At 43.3% G+C, this 16,814-nt stretch overlaps 1 protein-coding gene across 13 annotated transcripts in view; it reads left to right on the top strand.

The window, feature by feature from the left end:
* Window positions 1–16,814, top strand: part of LOC308582823 (uncharacterized protein) — a 156,182-nt gene that overhangs the window by 17,045 nt on the left and 122,323 nt on the right. For 11 of the 13 annotated variants that reach the window (XR_014005859.1, XR_014005860.1, XR_014005862.1 and 8 more), the window contains exon 3: window positions 5,533–5,597. The exons of 1 other annotated variant lie outside the window; for it this stretch is intronic. Coding sequence is in view for 4 of the 12 variants with exons in the window: in XM_081186323.1 (XP_081042449.1) it covers window positions 5,533–5,597 (65 nt within the window). In the remaining 8 variants the exon portion in view is untranslated. Of the gene's footprint in view, window positions 1–5,532; window positions 5,598–11,456; window positions 12,317–16,814 lie in introns of those variants that run through there. One more of the 13 variants, XM_081186326.1, reaches the window with a different exon arrangement.

Here is a 16,814-nt window from a genome sequence, read left to right as displayed (position 1 = left end):
GGCATCCAGAATAGTTTAAACCAGGGGTGTCAAACTAAAATTCATCGGGGGCCGCATCAGCAGTTTGATCACCCTCAAAGGGCCGGATGACACCCCCTTTATACACAAGGAGTAAGATGGTAGCTAAAATATAACTCATTCTCTTTGAAGGCATGCAGGCATAGAAGGAAGGGGGTATTAGTTCTCCGCAAAGGTCGAGGACCCCAACATACACTCATGTAAGAAAACTTTTAGGTGCAGCTGCCCCCCATTGAGAGGAACAAGCGTCCTTTCACAATGTACAACCTCCCTCGATTTCCCACTCCTACTTAAACATCAGCCCACAGCCCCACATAAAGGCAAACCACTCTTTAACATTCAAGTGTGTGTGATTAAAAGAAGCAATTTGCTATCATTCCCTTCCACACACACACTTTGTAAATATGGGGAACAGATAAATGACGTCTAAGGGTTAGGTTTCATCCTTTATTCCCCAAGGAGGAGGGACGTAAATACTTAAAATAGGGAGGCGCCTTTTCTCTCTGTGTGTTTCTTTTCTTTTCTTTTCCCTTTTTGGCAGGCGATAGAGCAAGTAGGTGTTAGGGAGTGGGTGGGGTTGGGCTTGACTTCCACACCTGCGAAGGTAAACGGAGGGAGATAACGGGGTGAGACGCAGGGGGGGGGGGGCGTGGAGAACAAGATATGGGATTGGAGGGAAAGAAACCTTGCAGCCCAACCAAAGCAGATAAACGTACTAAGCCTCCAGCTTGCCCACAAAGACGACTCCTCTTCCTCCTCTGGTGTGTGTGTTGCTGCTGCTGCGACACAGCTACTACTTACCCCTCAGGGAATCGGTTGATTAAATGCACATTTCTATGCCACCGAATTCATAAAATCTGTACGGTGGCGGTACCAAAGAATGTAAAAGGAAGGAAAGAGTCTCTCTCTCTCCTCCCTCCCCACCCCCACTTCCTCACCTGGGCACGCAGCTGGGCGAGCTCCGGTCCACCTCCCAGGTGGCGTAAAGGTTCATCTGGACCGGGCACCCCCCTGCCGTCGCCTGACCCAGGACCCCCCGAGCCGCCTCCCCCGGGGCCAGAGAGCCTCCTCCGGGGCTGAGAGCGGCCGGCTGAGATAACGAAGGCGCCGCCGCCGCCGGAGGAGCAGGAGGAGGCGCCAGCTGCTGCTGCTGCTGTAGCACCGCCAGCGGTGGCGGAGGCTGCCCTGAAAGGCTCTGTGCAGCCGGGACGCCGAAGAAGCTGAGGCGCTGGATGCCGGCTGGTGCAGCAAAGGCGTGAGCGAGCCCCGCTGGCCACCGAGCGCCCCTCTCTCCGCCATAGCTGAGGAGGACGACGTCGACGAGAGTCTCCCTCAATCCCCGCTAGCGCCTCAGCCGCCGCCTTCTTTCCCCTTCAGCCGCGTGAGAATAAAAGGTGAAGGCTGGCGGCCGGCGGCAGCTACACGGGCCACATGACAAGGTCTGGCGGGCCGGATTCGGCCCGCGGGCCTTGTGTTTGACACCCGTGGTTTAAACTATATATTACACTGAATGCAATTCTGAATCTAATGTTGCAGGTTTTTAAAAAATGCAAATAGCATCAGCTGGGGTGGGTTGATAATTAATAGGATCAGAGTAGGTGTGGAAAGGAAAAAGTCCTCCCTGTCCTCTACTGCAATCCTGAGGAAAACATCTCTTCTGAAGCTAGTATTGTTTTGAAGGGAAATTCCCTCATTGGTGTCAGCTTAAACCACATTCAGCCTTTCTCAACCTTGGGTCCCCAGATGTTTTTGGCCTACAACTCCCACCATCCCTGACCACTGGTCCTGTGAGCTAGGGATCATGGGAGTTGTAGGCCAAAAACATCTGGGGACCCAAGGTTGAGAACCACTGGATAGGTAGATATAAATACAAATACTTTATAATGTCACTTTTAATTGGATCCACATTTTTATGGCACCACTTTTCATAGGAGGGATGTGTGTTTATATTTTGTTGTATGTACAGATTACTTTATCTTTTTGTTTTTCTTTGCATTGTAACCCGAGAGTAAACACTGCAAATTACCATACATTAAAAGAAGACCCATAGCAGCTAACATCGTAAGGAAAAATACTGTAGTCAATATCAGAAAAAAACATTCTGTATAACAATTTAGTTAAAAAGTGATTAAAAAATAACAAAGCAGCGTTATTATCTTACATTAATATAAACAATTCATACACTACAGTGCAGCCAAGCAAACACAAGATGCAGACAGAAGACAAACCTTTCCACAGCCCTAAATGTGCACAGTGTGATACTGCAAAGCTGATTCTCTAAAGCTGCATGTTAAATCTGAAAAGTGAATTAGAAAGCAATTGCTCAGAAACATAAAGTCTTGCAAAATGTTATAGAATGTTTCCAATCTGCAGACCTGGCGTTTAATGATCTGTTTGTATAATCCCTTTATGCCATAAAGCAACAGAACCCTCCATAATTCTAATAGCTTGTCAATTACCTGTTTTTTAAAAAATGCAATGGGTGGGAGAATAATCTAGAAACTTGAATCAATGGTGCTTCCACAGAGGTTGAATGGAGCTATAAATCATACAAAAATTAAGCAACAGTTTCTAGGATAATACTCCAAATTTACCTTGCATTTATTTCCTTGATTGTAACAGGATTTCCCATGTCAATAATATCTCATCTTGGTAAGAAACAGCAGCTTAGTTTGATTGCCTCTGCTTCCATATCCAAGATGTGGATGCAAACTGAGCTTGATGTTGTTCAATAGCATTCTGGGAGACATAATTTATGGCATTATAATGGAATCATAGAGTTGTACAGTTGGAAAGGGCGGCAAGGGTCATTTAGTGCAACCCCCTGCAATGCAGGAATCTTTTGCCCAACATGGGGCTTGAACACATGACCCTGAGATTAAGAGTCTCATGCTCTACTGCAGGGGTCAGCAAACCTTTCCCGCAGTGGGTCGGTCCACTGTCCCTCAGACACACACACACACATCACACATACGCCTTCTCGGTTTGCTGCCTGCCTTATTTGCCGAAGGGTTGGCGGTGGTGGTGCGAAACAGGCTTCCTCCCCACCTAGAGAAAGAAGGCGCTGCGCTTACCTTCCCAGGGGCTGCCACCACCACCACCGCTGCTTCTTCTTCTTGTGAAGCAGGTAAGAAGAGTGAGCTCGTCTGCTCCACTCTCTAGCCCACAGGAGCACCAGGGCGGCAGCAGCGGGAGGAAGAGGCCAAGCAGTGGCGGCTCTGTCAATCAAATGCCGCTGAGGTAAACCAGGCACGGCATTTGATTGGCAGAGACGTTCCCGTGCTGCGCTGAGGTAAACCAGGCACGGCATTTGATTGGCAGAGCCTCCGCCACTCGGCCTCTTCCTCCCGTCGCCTTTGCTGGGAGTCTCGGCTTCGCGGTGGGTTCTGGCTTCGCGGCGCAGACCGGATTTATGAGCCAGGTGGGCCTGATCTGGCCCGGGGGCCTTAGTTTGCCAACCCCTGCTCTACCAACTGAGCTATCCCAGGAAACACTGACATTGGGTATACAGTATATTGCTAATCAACCAACAACCTATGTCCATTAACTGCTTTGAAGAATTTAGCAGAAAAGCTAAATCTTTCACCCACCACATGGTATTCTTCCATTCAACTTGCAGCTTTATGTACAACATTAACTTCTTCTCCTTCACAAGTATGGCATTATCTTGTCCAGTAGTGCATTTATAAGTATGTATGTATAGTATACTGTTGAGGAGGCCCCAGGTTATTAGTATATGCTGTTAACTGAGAGCATACCTCTGAAACTTGACTACAGAAAATGAATTGCCATTGTTGAATTCCAGCATTTTAGTTTGTTTCCACTCTTCATTTCTTCTGCTCCTTATTTCAACTCAGTGGATGGAGCTCCATAAAAGTGGGGGTCACCAAACCAGTGTCCGTGAAGGCCTTCACTGGTACTCTCAAACAGACATTTTATGTAACATAAGTTATTGTGTATTATTTTTAGCGCAAAAGGGGGAAAAATATTTGCGCCATCCCAGACTGTCAGTGTTTTCCGTTTTAGTCTGAAGGGATGAGTATGGATGTACACAGGTAGGACTCCCTCTGTACAATGGTTCAATGCGTTTTTAAAAAATGCATTTTCAGTCATGGCTAGCTAGCTTGCCGGGTCTTTCATCTAGATACCCCAAGCTATTTAAGTAACAGTTTTTGCTTTCCACATAGTATAGAAAAATGTGTAACACAATAGCAGAACCCAAAATATCACAAATTATTTTTGCTGTTGAAATCTGGTAATTGTAATGTTGAAAATCTTCAGGTAATGAAATGCACATGTACGCTTTAGAGGAAATCCAAAATAATCTGTGTCACATTAGAATTATCTCACTGATAAGATCACCTTTTCAAACCTTAACTCACACAGCATGCAATGTCTGGATTTAACCACACAATGTTATGCAGGTCACTCATAAACATTTCACTAGAGAGTCCATTTGTACAGGGACCTCCCTGTTCTGTACTCAGCTGTGCTATCGGTACTGAAATGTCAACAGGCCAAACTAGGTCTTTTGAAATTCTGCAAAGCTCCTTGGCCACATATATCTTAACTACAAATCATTACATGTAAAAGTGTAAGTTTTTCTCTTTATATTATTAAAATCCTAATAACGTTGACCTTGCGGGCAGACAATATACCGCATTTTTCCATCTATAAGACTAGGGTTGTTTTTTTACCAAAAAATTAGGTTTAAAACTGGGGCTTGTTGTATACACGGGTAGTGCTGAGGGATGTTTTTTTAATTTGGAGTCCCTCAAAATAGGAGGCATCTTATACAAATGGGGGGCTTATAAACGGAAAAATATGGTATTTTGCATTAATTACTCTCTCACTTAGCTCTACTTGGCATACATTATCAAGGTTGCTTTGTGCACAGGGTGAGTTTGTTCACATTTTAACATGTTTAATTCTTATTCTTTTTACTCCACTGCAGCCAAAAAGACTCCCAGAGCAGGTTACATAAGATCTTTTTAAAAGCAAGACAGTCCCAGCCTGGAGGCTGCTTTCTAAAAGTCGCAACACAAAAGGGATTGAGGGGAGAGGGAAGGGGAGGGAAACAAGCAGATTCGTATAGTAACTAGCTGTAGTTTACCCCTCACAGAGCTATAGTTCCCAGAACACTTACCATATTACAGTACAGTGTCCAGTGTCTTTGGGGCATGGTAGCGGGGATGTTCTTTAAATGCATGGTGTGTATGCACCTTAGGCAGACAGAGACAGCAGCTTCAGGTAGCAAATGCTAAAGGGGGACAATGGGGAAGTGTTGGATGGTAGAACTGTGAGTGCCATCATGTGGTGTACTCTGTGCCTCCTAAACTTGTCTGTTCCCCATTATGTGGTTACACTTTCAATCTAGTTGTCTTCTGTACGTGGAATGGGGTTGGGCATCATGTCACCTCTTTCTTAGGCCAGCAAAATGTCTGATTGGCAGTGGATCTCTGAGTGTCAGGCAAAAGACTCAGCACTTACTAACTGATCCTTCTCACTTTCTAGCAACTCTTCTGCCAACTGCCTCTGGGAGAATGACTCAGTCAAAAGTACTTGGAAGGATGGACGAGGTAAAACCTTTTTAATTGGAGATGCTGGAAACTAAACCTGGTCATTCAGAAATGTAACTATGATATTTAGAGGCAAAGTTGCTTACAGAGAATTAAGAAGTTGGCAAAAATAATAAGCATTATTGAATGGGCAGGATAATGCCTGAAGAGTAAAGCATCAACAATAAAATGTAGATGCACTGCCAAATTACAAAAGAGGGTTAGTAAATCCAGGTCTTTATGATACTCTGAGGCAGCCCAGATTTATTGGGTAGGCGATGGATGTTCCATGATAAGTCAAACATTTGGTACAAACTGAAACAAGAGCTAATGGAATTTCCCAAGGATATCTTCCATTGGGGAGGTGAAAACCAAAAGCAACGCTTTTAGACAGAGGGTAATTCCATGGCAGTCACAGAAATCACGAGAAAATACAGAAATAGATTGAGTCTGGGAATTTCAGAATTAGATTCAGTCAGGAGAGATTAAAAAAATAAGCCTGGAAGGTAAATTAGATATGATATCACACACAGAGAGAGAAATGTTCGTGTTTTAAACCATAAGATTATTTAGGCTTGTGGAAAGATTGACCAACACATGGAGAAAAGCAGGAGAAAATATGCCTTAAAGACTTTTGCTAGGGATCACTATACAGATGCTGAATAATTAACTTGTTCTCAGGCTCCTACACATGCCATAAGGTATGCTGGGGCCGTGGAATTGCTTGCCAAGTCCTTAAGGCAATCACACTTCATGACACTCCCAAGGAAGATGCCAGATGCTGACGGAATGTTCTGAAGTTCCTATTTCAGCCTATACAAATTTTTCAAATAGTTCTAACTACAGATTTAGGCTGCCAATGTTCATTTATGTACACCATGCAATATAAGCCATGAACCGAATTAGAAATTTCAGATCTTTCTGCTCTTGGAAGTAAAATATAGAATAAAATGTAAACCCCCCCCTCCAATCCTTTGCTGGTTCTTAAATGAAACCACAAGTGTAGCAAATGCAAAACAATCCTTCAATTATTACAGAGCATCAACAAGTGTTGATGAGTAGTTTAGAGGGATTTTGATGTTCAGTAAGGTATTTGAGCTTAGCAAAGAAAATAAACAGAACTTCTATTAACTGCCTTGTGAGTGGGCTAGAAGCACACATTCAATTTGTAGGCAAGGTTAATTATCTCCCTCCATACCAAGTGATTAGTGCCTGCTGCGTCATTTTTAAAAAAGCCCAGCTGATGCTCCTTGGGTATTATATCCCAAATGTCTGAGACATATTTGGGTACTTAGGGTGAGCGGTCATAAGGTAAGCCTACACAAAGTCCATTATACAACATATAGAGACAGAAAAGGACTTTGTTCCAGTATCTGACATTTGGTTTAATGAGAGTTACTCTCCACTAATTGTGTATAAGATTGTACTTTGTAGTTGAATTGGCCAACTGTTCCATCTCTTGGCTATAATATTTTGATGGTTACCACTTTCTGTCACGTAGAATGATGTTCAGAATCCCACAAAGCCTTTCTATACACACTTGTGACTGAGAGCAAGTGAAAAGGTCTGCTAGTGTAAGAAGAAAGGTGTGTTTGACCAAGAGGCAGATACAGATAGGGTTTTTATATTGGGTATATTTTATTTCATTTTTCTGAGAGAGGCAAATGGACCTTAGTGCCAGCGTTACCTATGTATAAAAGGAACTAAAAATAAATACTATTGGGAACCGTCTGTGTTAGAAAAAGAACCTTGATAGACATTCAGATGCAAAGCCTAAGATGTGAAAACTTAAATGTCATCATTCAGATTCTATCTGTGTTCTAGTTTACATCTGTTGTATTTATAGGAAATCATCAGAAAATCAAAATATTTGTTTGCTTATATACGCAAACTAAAAAAAAGAATAAAATGAAAATATATCCTCAGCTGTGACGTAATCAAAATGACTGACCCTTCTTTGCTAGGTTCTCTTATAGCACATAAATAAGGAACCGACTGTATAGGAACATACACAAACAGAAAAAACAGGTTCAGGCCAGCATACAAAGACACAAAATATGGCAAGCAAAGTACAACGAATGTATTTGTCACAATGTACCTGCTATTACAAGGCATACAGTACATGCAAGCGGTACTACAGAACCATCAAAATGAGTACAGTATTAGAATTTATGATATATTTTCATTATCTTTGACACAAGGGAGATGGCAGAGCAGCTGTAGCAAACAGGGCTGGAGCCCGGTGATCCCAGTTTCCAAGAGAAACTTCTTATTCAGCTGACAATATAAAAGAAAATGGTAGCAGACCAAGCCAAGCAATATAGTGTAAACTTTTCCAGACCGTGTGCAGGCTGACTCACCCTGTGAAGTTAACAAGGTCCCACATTGGGTACAAGCAGAGGCAACTACTGCGTGCTGGCTAGCAGAAAACAGAGGAAGCCCACTAGGGGACATTTATGAGTAGAGACTGTGAAACACCCAGGGTTTCTTAAAGAGGTACTACAAGAAACAGCCCAAATCAAAAGAAGTATTCAACCTATGGGGTGTGACTGTATTATGAAGATGTATAAACTTAATTTCTTGTGTCAAGAGTACCTTCTCAGTATTAATTCTGTTGTATGGGTCCCTGTCCTGTAGTATGAGGACTTTCTTTTATTTTCTTTCTTTTTTAAAAACCAGGGGAGGGAAATGCACTGTGTGAATATTCAGTTTTGCTTAAAAAAAGTAAATCATTAAGCTGACTCAAATAATAGCCTGGAAAGAAGAAGCACACCTTCCATGAGTAGCACCAGGACATCAAGGGGTAAATAAAACAGGGAAATAGTTGCTGGCTGAGGGCATATTTTTAAGCTGGGGAAAACCCTTTTTCAGCCTGAGGGACACATTGCTTTCCAGGTAACTCTCCAAGGGCACTTTGCTAGTAGTGGGTGGGGCTAGAGGCAAAAGTGGGTAGAGCAACACGTGTAAATTTTACCTTTTATACATGCACTCCACTCTCTCTATCCTCCATGCTGGCAAGCAAGAGGCATTATCAGAGTTCAAGGACAAGTTCCAGCCAGGCAAAAACATATGAGTCAAAAACAGCTCTAGTGAGTTGTTTGGCCTGGGGAGAGTTACAGGGGCCAGATAGACAGGTGTTGGGTGCCAGCTTGGCCCTGCGACTGTGGGTGCCCAAGGCCGTGGGGGCCATGCAACGTGCATGGCCCTGGCACCGAAATTTGTGGGTGCCTGGCCCCTTCATGGGGAATTTGGTGGGTCCTCAGGCACCCAGGGCCCCAGGGAGTTGGCAGCTATGACAGGCATAGAGGGCCACATTTGGCTTCCAGGCCGGAGGTTACCTCCTGCCTTAAGTGAAGAGCTTTATAGACCAAGGAAGTAGTAAGGCAGCAGCAGTAAAAATGCATGTACCTTTTCATCAAGTCTTCTTTCTCTAGTTAGCAGTTAACCATTCAATTTTTCTCCCCCATGTCATATTTGAATGTGAAATATTCCCTGGAATCCTTCGCTGCAATATAAATAGATATTCAGCTTTAGCAAAATAGCCAGTAGCTGTAGTGCAGAAAGTCTGTTATTTGGAATTTAGATAAACCCCCAAAGCAAAAATAACTGTGAGGATTTAACCAAGGAGGAATTGGAATCTGACAGTTTAGCCAATCAAAACTCCTGAGTGTTGACATTAGGAAAAGACTTGCATATCCTGTTCTGCAACATGCTTGTATCTCCAGTCAGCAGGAGTCGAATGCAAAGGGATCCATTCATAAAAACCGTTTTCATGCTGCTTGCTCTTGCACTGCGTGCAAAATAACATGTTGCAAGACAATGTGCTGAGCCTGTAAATAGTACCTCCTCACCCCTTAATGTTTACAGGCCTTTTTTGTCTAGAAACTTTGCATTCTTTGCCAGACCCTTGTGAAACTGATACAGTGTGTGTAGTTCTCACTCTCTATCTCCTTAATTTTAAAGAGAGGATGCCACTCAAAGTTAAGGGGGAATGGCTGGGCTATAGGAGAGAGTAGCTTTACATCTGTTTCCCTTCAAACATTTTCTGCCCCCACTTCCCTGTACTTTGAGTGGCATTAATTCTACTTGGCATCCGCTTCTTACCCACAAAGAGAGAGAGAGAGAGAGAGAGAAAGTGAGGAGGTGAATCTGAGTGAGGACGACATAAAGTGTTCCACTCTGTGATTCGGAGTTCCAGAATATTCAATTTTACACCAAGGTCACCAGTACGCTACAAAGCAAAAGTTCAAGTATATACTTGGCTCTGTTTCTCTCCCCCCCCCTTAAAAAAGAATTGTGCATTATTGAATTATTATAGATAAGAATTACAGTCTCACTGTTTGTGTTAGCCAATCTGATTAAACCTGCATAAGAGAAAATCCACGCAAGTGACTTTTCTTACCGAGGGAGAGCCATTTTCTCGTAATGTCTCCATATCAGATTTTGTAGGAGATGGATGAAAAGGAAATGTTGGCAGAATAGAAATCCTATTAAAAAATATCATTGCACGTGCAAGCCAGTACTGCCAGGCATGGAAAACTGGAGAGCCATTTCTGTTGACTCTGAATTGTGATCCGCTTCTGGATGCAGTTGCTGTATGATAGCTGTGTGTCGTGTGCTTCAGCATGTGAACATTTAACTGCAAGCTACATCCTTTTGCTTGTAACCAAAATCTGACAGCTCTTTTTGGGGGGAAAAGCTGCTTTGGCAAGGGGAAGATTTAGGGCAGAGAGCAACATGGAGTAGCAGGGCTCAGGGCTGGCTCTGTCATGAAGCAAAATGAGGCAGCTGACAAATTTGCACCTCCAGGCCCCTTATCTCTCTGGTCGACACAACCACGCACCCATTCAAGACATTTAAACACAGGCAGTCTCATAGGCCACCCTGCTCAGAACGCCTCTCTCTGAAGGACACTTGGCTCTTGCACAGTGCCAGACAGCAGGGAGGGATAGCCAGAAACAGGCCCAGGCATGGCTGGTGCAATTGACAAGTAAACTGGGGGAGGGGGTGTGGAGAGGTAGCTATGCTGAGGGTTATTAATCCTTTCCCCTTCGACCACATCTCTGCTCCCAATTGGACCTATGGGCATTCAGCATAACAGTGGCCCAGAGCCTACATGAGCACAAATTATGCACATGATAAAGGAATCCACTTTTGCAAGCTTTCTTCTTCACCACACATTCACCACTTTTGCAAGCTTTCTTCTTCACCACATTTCATTTTCAACACACATTCAAAGCACTATTAGAAGACTTTAAACAGCCATGGCTTTCCCCCAAGGAATCCTGGGAACTGTCTTTTGTTAATGGTGCAGAGACCCCTATTCCCCTCGCAAAACTGCAATTGTGTTTCTAAACATTCAAGCTTATGGTCAAGTGTACGTTCCACAGTGAAATGTTAAAGTAGTTATACCAAGTGAGTAGATAGGTGGGTTTACACACACATTTGTGGGCTTCTGCATGCTGTTGCCCACTATGCACATCTGAATGAGTTATATGTGTTAATTTTAAGCAATGCAGTTTTAAGCAACGCTGTATCCAGGTACAGGCCTGCCTGTATTTTGAGGAGTACCACAAAAAATCAGTCTCAGATTGCATGTGTGAATTCATCCACATAGGCTACATAGCTTGGGTGGCTTTCAGATACTCAGAGTAAACCCAATGGAATTAATAGATCTAACCCATGCTCATTCATTTCGATGGGTCTCCTCTGAGTAAAACTTAGTTGAATACCACCCCTTGTTTGGAGTTCTCTAAAGAACGGAGGGGAATCTTGTCTTGATAACCCTAAAGTGTTTCTAATCTGTTGCTTATGGGTACTTCACAACCCTGACAAGAGTGACAGAGTTTACTTGCTAAGAATAACTTCTTTTCTTTTTAGGTCAAAGGGAAATCTAAAGAGATTTGAACTTCCTTTGGGCATCCTAAAACCAAGGGGGTGGGGAACAGAGCTCAGTGTGAAATAAAGAAATAAATAGTAAACTCTGTCTAAGATGCCAATCAGATTAATGCAGTCCCTTTCATGTAAAATAATGGCAGGGTTCTGAGCCGTGTTTTGAGGAAAGCAGATAACTGCAGATAAGATCAGAAAGCTCTGGCATTCAGTCAAAACAGGCAAGAGGGAGCTGAGCTAAGGAATGTGCTGTGCCTGGGGAAAGCACCCTACAAGCTAAACAGTCTAGGACACGCCTCTTCTCAGGGCATAAGCTTCATGGGTGGTACAGCTCACAAGCATCAGGAACTTGGGAAAGAGGCTTTGAGCCTTGCTTTTGAAATATTTTCTTTCCCCTTTCCCTTCTGCACCCCTCTTCCACTTTGCTCCATTTCCTTAGGACAGCTCTACTTACACTGAGGAGACAACAGAGCATATGTTTGAACCAATGTATTATTCACAAGTGCAACTTAATTATTTCCCCCCATCATGTATTTTTTTTAAAAAAGAAAGTCTTTATATCCCTCCTCTTCCAAAAGGTTCAAGGCAGGATATCAGCATTTTAGAAACACATACGCATGCACAGTTTTAAATTAGCAACTCTTAAGGCTAAAGCAGTTATTATCGTCATCATTATTGTAGCAACTCATAATACTTAAATGTGTTTAATTCTTACCAAGCCCCCTGGAACTCAGTTTGAATACTTAAAAGTTCCGATTCTGGATATTGCATTGTAGAGTCTAAACTAGAGATAGTTGATCCATGGCCTGTGGGTCACATGTAGCCCCCGATATTTTTTTTAGTGACGCTTCTAAGATCCCCCAAAATTCATAATTAAAAATTGTATATACATATACACATACATATACATGTGTACTACTCCTATGAGTCCCCTGCTGTAATGACATAATACCAGAAATTTCAGTCACTTTCATTTGGGTTTCCAGTGGATTTTGGTTAACTGACACTTGGAATTCCAGATGTACATAGAATTTTCAGCAGCCACATGCCAGAGACTTCATCACTACTTAATCCTCATAATGGAAAAACAGCTTGGAAATTAAGAGCTTACTAAGCTTTTGAAAGGTATTTAGGCAGTTTCTTGTTCAAGCAGCTATTGCCAACCATGCACAGAGGGTATGATAGGCTAAACTACATCCTGTGCTCCTGTTTAACCGGGTGTGTTTGTGTGCCTATGTGTACAAACTCCCCCTGCATTGGCCTAGATGAGTGAGATGTTGCTGAACCTTGTCCTGGACATCGTGCCATGCTTCTTTCTTCCTTATTAGAATATTTACAACATAATCAGAAATGGTAGTGACTAGCCATGTAAAATACCTTGCAATCACATGGACGCCTCAGTTAACTGGTGAACTCAGTGTGAAAAAGATGCAGAAGGTAAATTCCATGCTAGCAATTATAAGGAACATAATAAAATTGCCAGAGTATAAGTATGGCCATTATACAGGTCTATGATCTGGCCATACTTACATTGTAAGCAAACTGCTTTGGTGGCCCCATCTCCAAAAGAATATCGTCTATCTAGAAAAGATGCCAGAAAGAGCAAGCAAAATGACCAGAGAGCAGGATTCCCTTCCTGTATAATAATATGCTAAAGTGTTAGGAATTTTTAGTTTAGGAAAAAAGGTGATGGGGTTACAGGTGGGGCTTACATATTATATATGGAGTGTAGAAAGTGATTGGATGTTTTTAAACCTCTTGTACGATACAGGCATGTTGTATCTGTGGTAAACTTTCGCCCCCAGCCACTTGCCCCTCCCTCACCTGTCTTTGCTCTCCGGCCAGACCAGGTTTATTGAGCAGGGTTGGCAGGCGTGTTTACTTTTTACAGAACAGGACAAAATAACACCGGTAAGGCTGCCACCACTCCCTTTGTCCCGGGGAACCCAGAGCCACAACCCAGGGAGAAGGCTGTGCCCCGTTATTGCTGGTTATCCCCCCTCCACAAGCTGTATCCACAGACTTGCAGACAGAAATTCTACGGTAGAGCGTAACCAAGCGTAAAGCTAGGAATTAGCTTTTCCCCCGGAAAGGCACACAAACCAAAACAGTTTCTTTCTTTAAAATTTATTTTAAAAGAACATAAGAAAACATGTTAAAATAGCAGGCACTTCTTTAGTAAGTTACAGGCAAGAAAAAATAAGAACATTGTAAAATCTAACTAACTTACATACTCACAAATAAAGCAAAGAGAGAATAGTTAGAGTCCTTTCAAAGTTCCGCATTCAGAGGCTTTCGCAATTCTCCATCACAAAGGACGTAAGGACAGCTACTTAGATGGAACATCAGCAGCCAGGCGATTTGCGGATTGCAGAGCGCGCTTTCTCAGCCATTCCCAATATCTTTTATCCCCAATTTGCACGTGGCGTCGGAACCCCCAAAACCAATCATAACTCCTGATTATTTTTAAATTCTCCAATGACCAGCTTGCGGGCTAATCAATCTAACTTCTGGCAGCTGGGCCAGTTAAGAACCCAGGGCCTAAATCAAAGGGATTTCCTCCCTTCCGGGGAGCCTATGCAGATGCACATTCCCAGGCAATCAAGGCCAGATAACATCACTGAGGGAATGCACATAACTTCGGACCCAGGTGTCAAACCTTCCATTAAATCAGGGGTTTTCTTTCCCATAATAAACCTTTCACACCCTAGGTGCCTGTTAGTCTGGGGTTAAAGGGACAGAACTTATTTCCCATGGTCCTTGTGGCTTGTTGGCTACCCACAAGGCCTCACTCTCGTTGCTTGACCAAGGAATAGCTTCTAAACAAACACTAACTTTACTACAGTATCTATAGCTAGGGATCCCAACCTTTTTGAACTAGTGAGCACATTTCAAATTTTGAGTGAGTGCTGCGAGGTACCAGTCTTAAAATGGCTGCCATGGGGAGCCTGGCATAACACAAAATTAGAGACAACCATCTACAACACCTTTATGCTTACCATGGGAAGTCAGTTATGTCCTGCTGGCGCTCTCTCTCTCTCTCTCTCTCTCTCTCTCTCTCTCTCACACACACACACACACACAAACACACACACACACACACACACACACACACACACAGATGCTGTTGCTTTCTCATAACAAACAGGGGGCATTATTCAGTACCAGGAAAAATATGCACAATTCTCAATCCACAGAAATAGCTTTCTTAGATAGTACCTGCACCCTTGGTTTTTTAAAAAAAATGAAAGCTCAGAGTTTACGCACCGTGGGGAGCCTTCATGGACATCATGGCATGACATCATAGTGACCCAATTATAACATTACAAAATGAGATGGTATTGTAGAGAGGAACTGTAGTTTACCCCTCAGCGCTACAGTTCCCAGCACCCTTAAGCTACTGTTCTCAGGATTCTTTGAGGAGAAAGCCATGTGCCTTAAATGTGTGGTGTGTTGTAACAACATGTACATTAAAGCATCAATTAATAGATGCTCTAAGGCGGAGCAGAATGGGGAATCTGCAGGCATCCAGGTGTTGTTGGACTTCAACTCCCATCAGCCTCAGCCAGCATGACCAATACAGTCACATCTGATCACAGCTTCCCCATCCTTGCTCTGAGACAACACATACAGTGGTACCTCGGGTTACAGACGCTTCAGGTTACAGAGGCTTCAGGTTACAGACTCCACTAACCCAGAAATATTTCCTCGGGTTAAGAACTTTGCTTCAGGATGAGAACAGAAATCGTGTGGTGGCAGTGCGGCAGCAGCAGGACGCCCCATTAGCTAAAGTGGTGCTTCAGTTAAGAACAGTTTCAGGTTAAGAACAGACCTCCAGAACGAATTAAGTTATTAACCCGAGGTACCACTGTACAGTATTGATTCATTGTGTACTCAGACCAGCCTCCTCAGAGAGGGGAATCCTTTTTAAATTTAAAGATTTTTTCCACCTAGAATCTCTTGCCCTCTTCACCTTTTTTGTGTGTCTCAGGGCAGGGTCCTGGTTTATGTCTTCTGTTTCTGCCTCCACCTCCTCCTCCCCCTGCTGCACTCTCTCTCTCTCTTTCTCTCTCTCCAGACTCTGCAATTTTCCTTCACTATCAAACTTCTTCCCAATGTGACTTCTCAGAAAATATGGAAAAAGCTTGATGGTGAATTGCTTATTCTTTCTCTTTCTTTCGTTCTTTGTCTTTCTTTCTTTTAAAAAGGAAAAACCAAAGGAAGTGGAATTTGTGTGCAAGATAGTTATGCATAAAGCAATTTTCCTTAACTAGTCAATAGATTTTAGCTACTGCAATCTAGTTTCACTAGAATGGACTACTGGATAGCATTAATTAAAATACAATACAGAACTGGATAACATGGATTAAATTGCTATTCCAGCTGGTATCTCTCAGACATCTAACGAATAAAACAGTGACTTAATTCAGGAGGAACTACTCCAGAGAACTATGTTTGGTCTAATTTTTCTCTTTGTGGCAAAGGATAGATATTTTCCATCACACTACTTCCCAAATATGTTCTTTGACAGCAGTTTGTGGTCTTTTGCTACTATATGGCCTTTAGTACTGCCAGAGTTTAGCTGTATATATTTAGCTCGGAATATTAGCACACAGTAGCAGCACTACCACCATCAGGTTTTTGTCCTAAGTGGGAGACCTCTGGTCTCTCACATATATGCACAGGTAGCTGTTCTCTCCTTGCCTATGTGTGGGACAGCAGCAGCATCCTTTATGGTGGGCTCAGACAGAGAGCAAAGGAGCTGAGGCCAGTTCCAATGCCTGCAGGGCTGGGAATCAATGCCCAATACCTGCACAGAAAAGAGCCCTCCACACAACTGCTCTGACAACCACCAGCAATTTCTCAGCAGTTGCTGGGCTACATGCGATATAGCCTTGATCAACCAGGCACTCAGCCATCATCTAGGTGGTGGAGATGGAGATAACTCTTCATGTTAATGTAGGGTCATAATGTCCGGTGAGACTGATGGCTAGGACGAGTGAAAGCTCTCCCAGTGCAGCAGGCATCCATGGCACTGGGCAAGGAGCTAGGGGCAGAGACGAAAGGAAGATGTGCTACAAATAATTCCTGCCTGTTAAGCTCAGGTCACTAACATGGGATCCACGAGTACAAAGGCACATCTTGCTTCAGCCCCACTCGGCTAGCCTCAAAGACATTTGATCTAGCCAGGATGTTCTGTGCCAGATTGCTCTTACTGTGTCACATAGGGGTGACAGGGATGGTGCGGTCAGGGTGGGTCATTCTGGGAGACTGTCTCTGTGGTAGCCAACCTCAAGAACCAAGTTCTCTCACAGCACGTCTCAAACTTATTGCAGGAGGAAGCAA

This window comes from Podarcis bocagei (assembly GCF_964188305.1).
Source record: "Podarcis bocagei genome assembly, chromosome: 3".
Taxonomy (NCBI): domain Eukaryota; kingdom Metazoa; phylum Chordata; class Lepidosauria; order Squamata; family Lacertidae; genus Podarcis; species Podarcis bocagei.
Note: the sequence above shows the minus strand (reverse complement) of the source record. Positions and strands in the feature narration are given on the sequence as shown.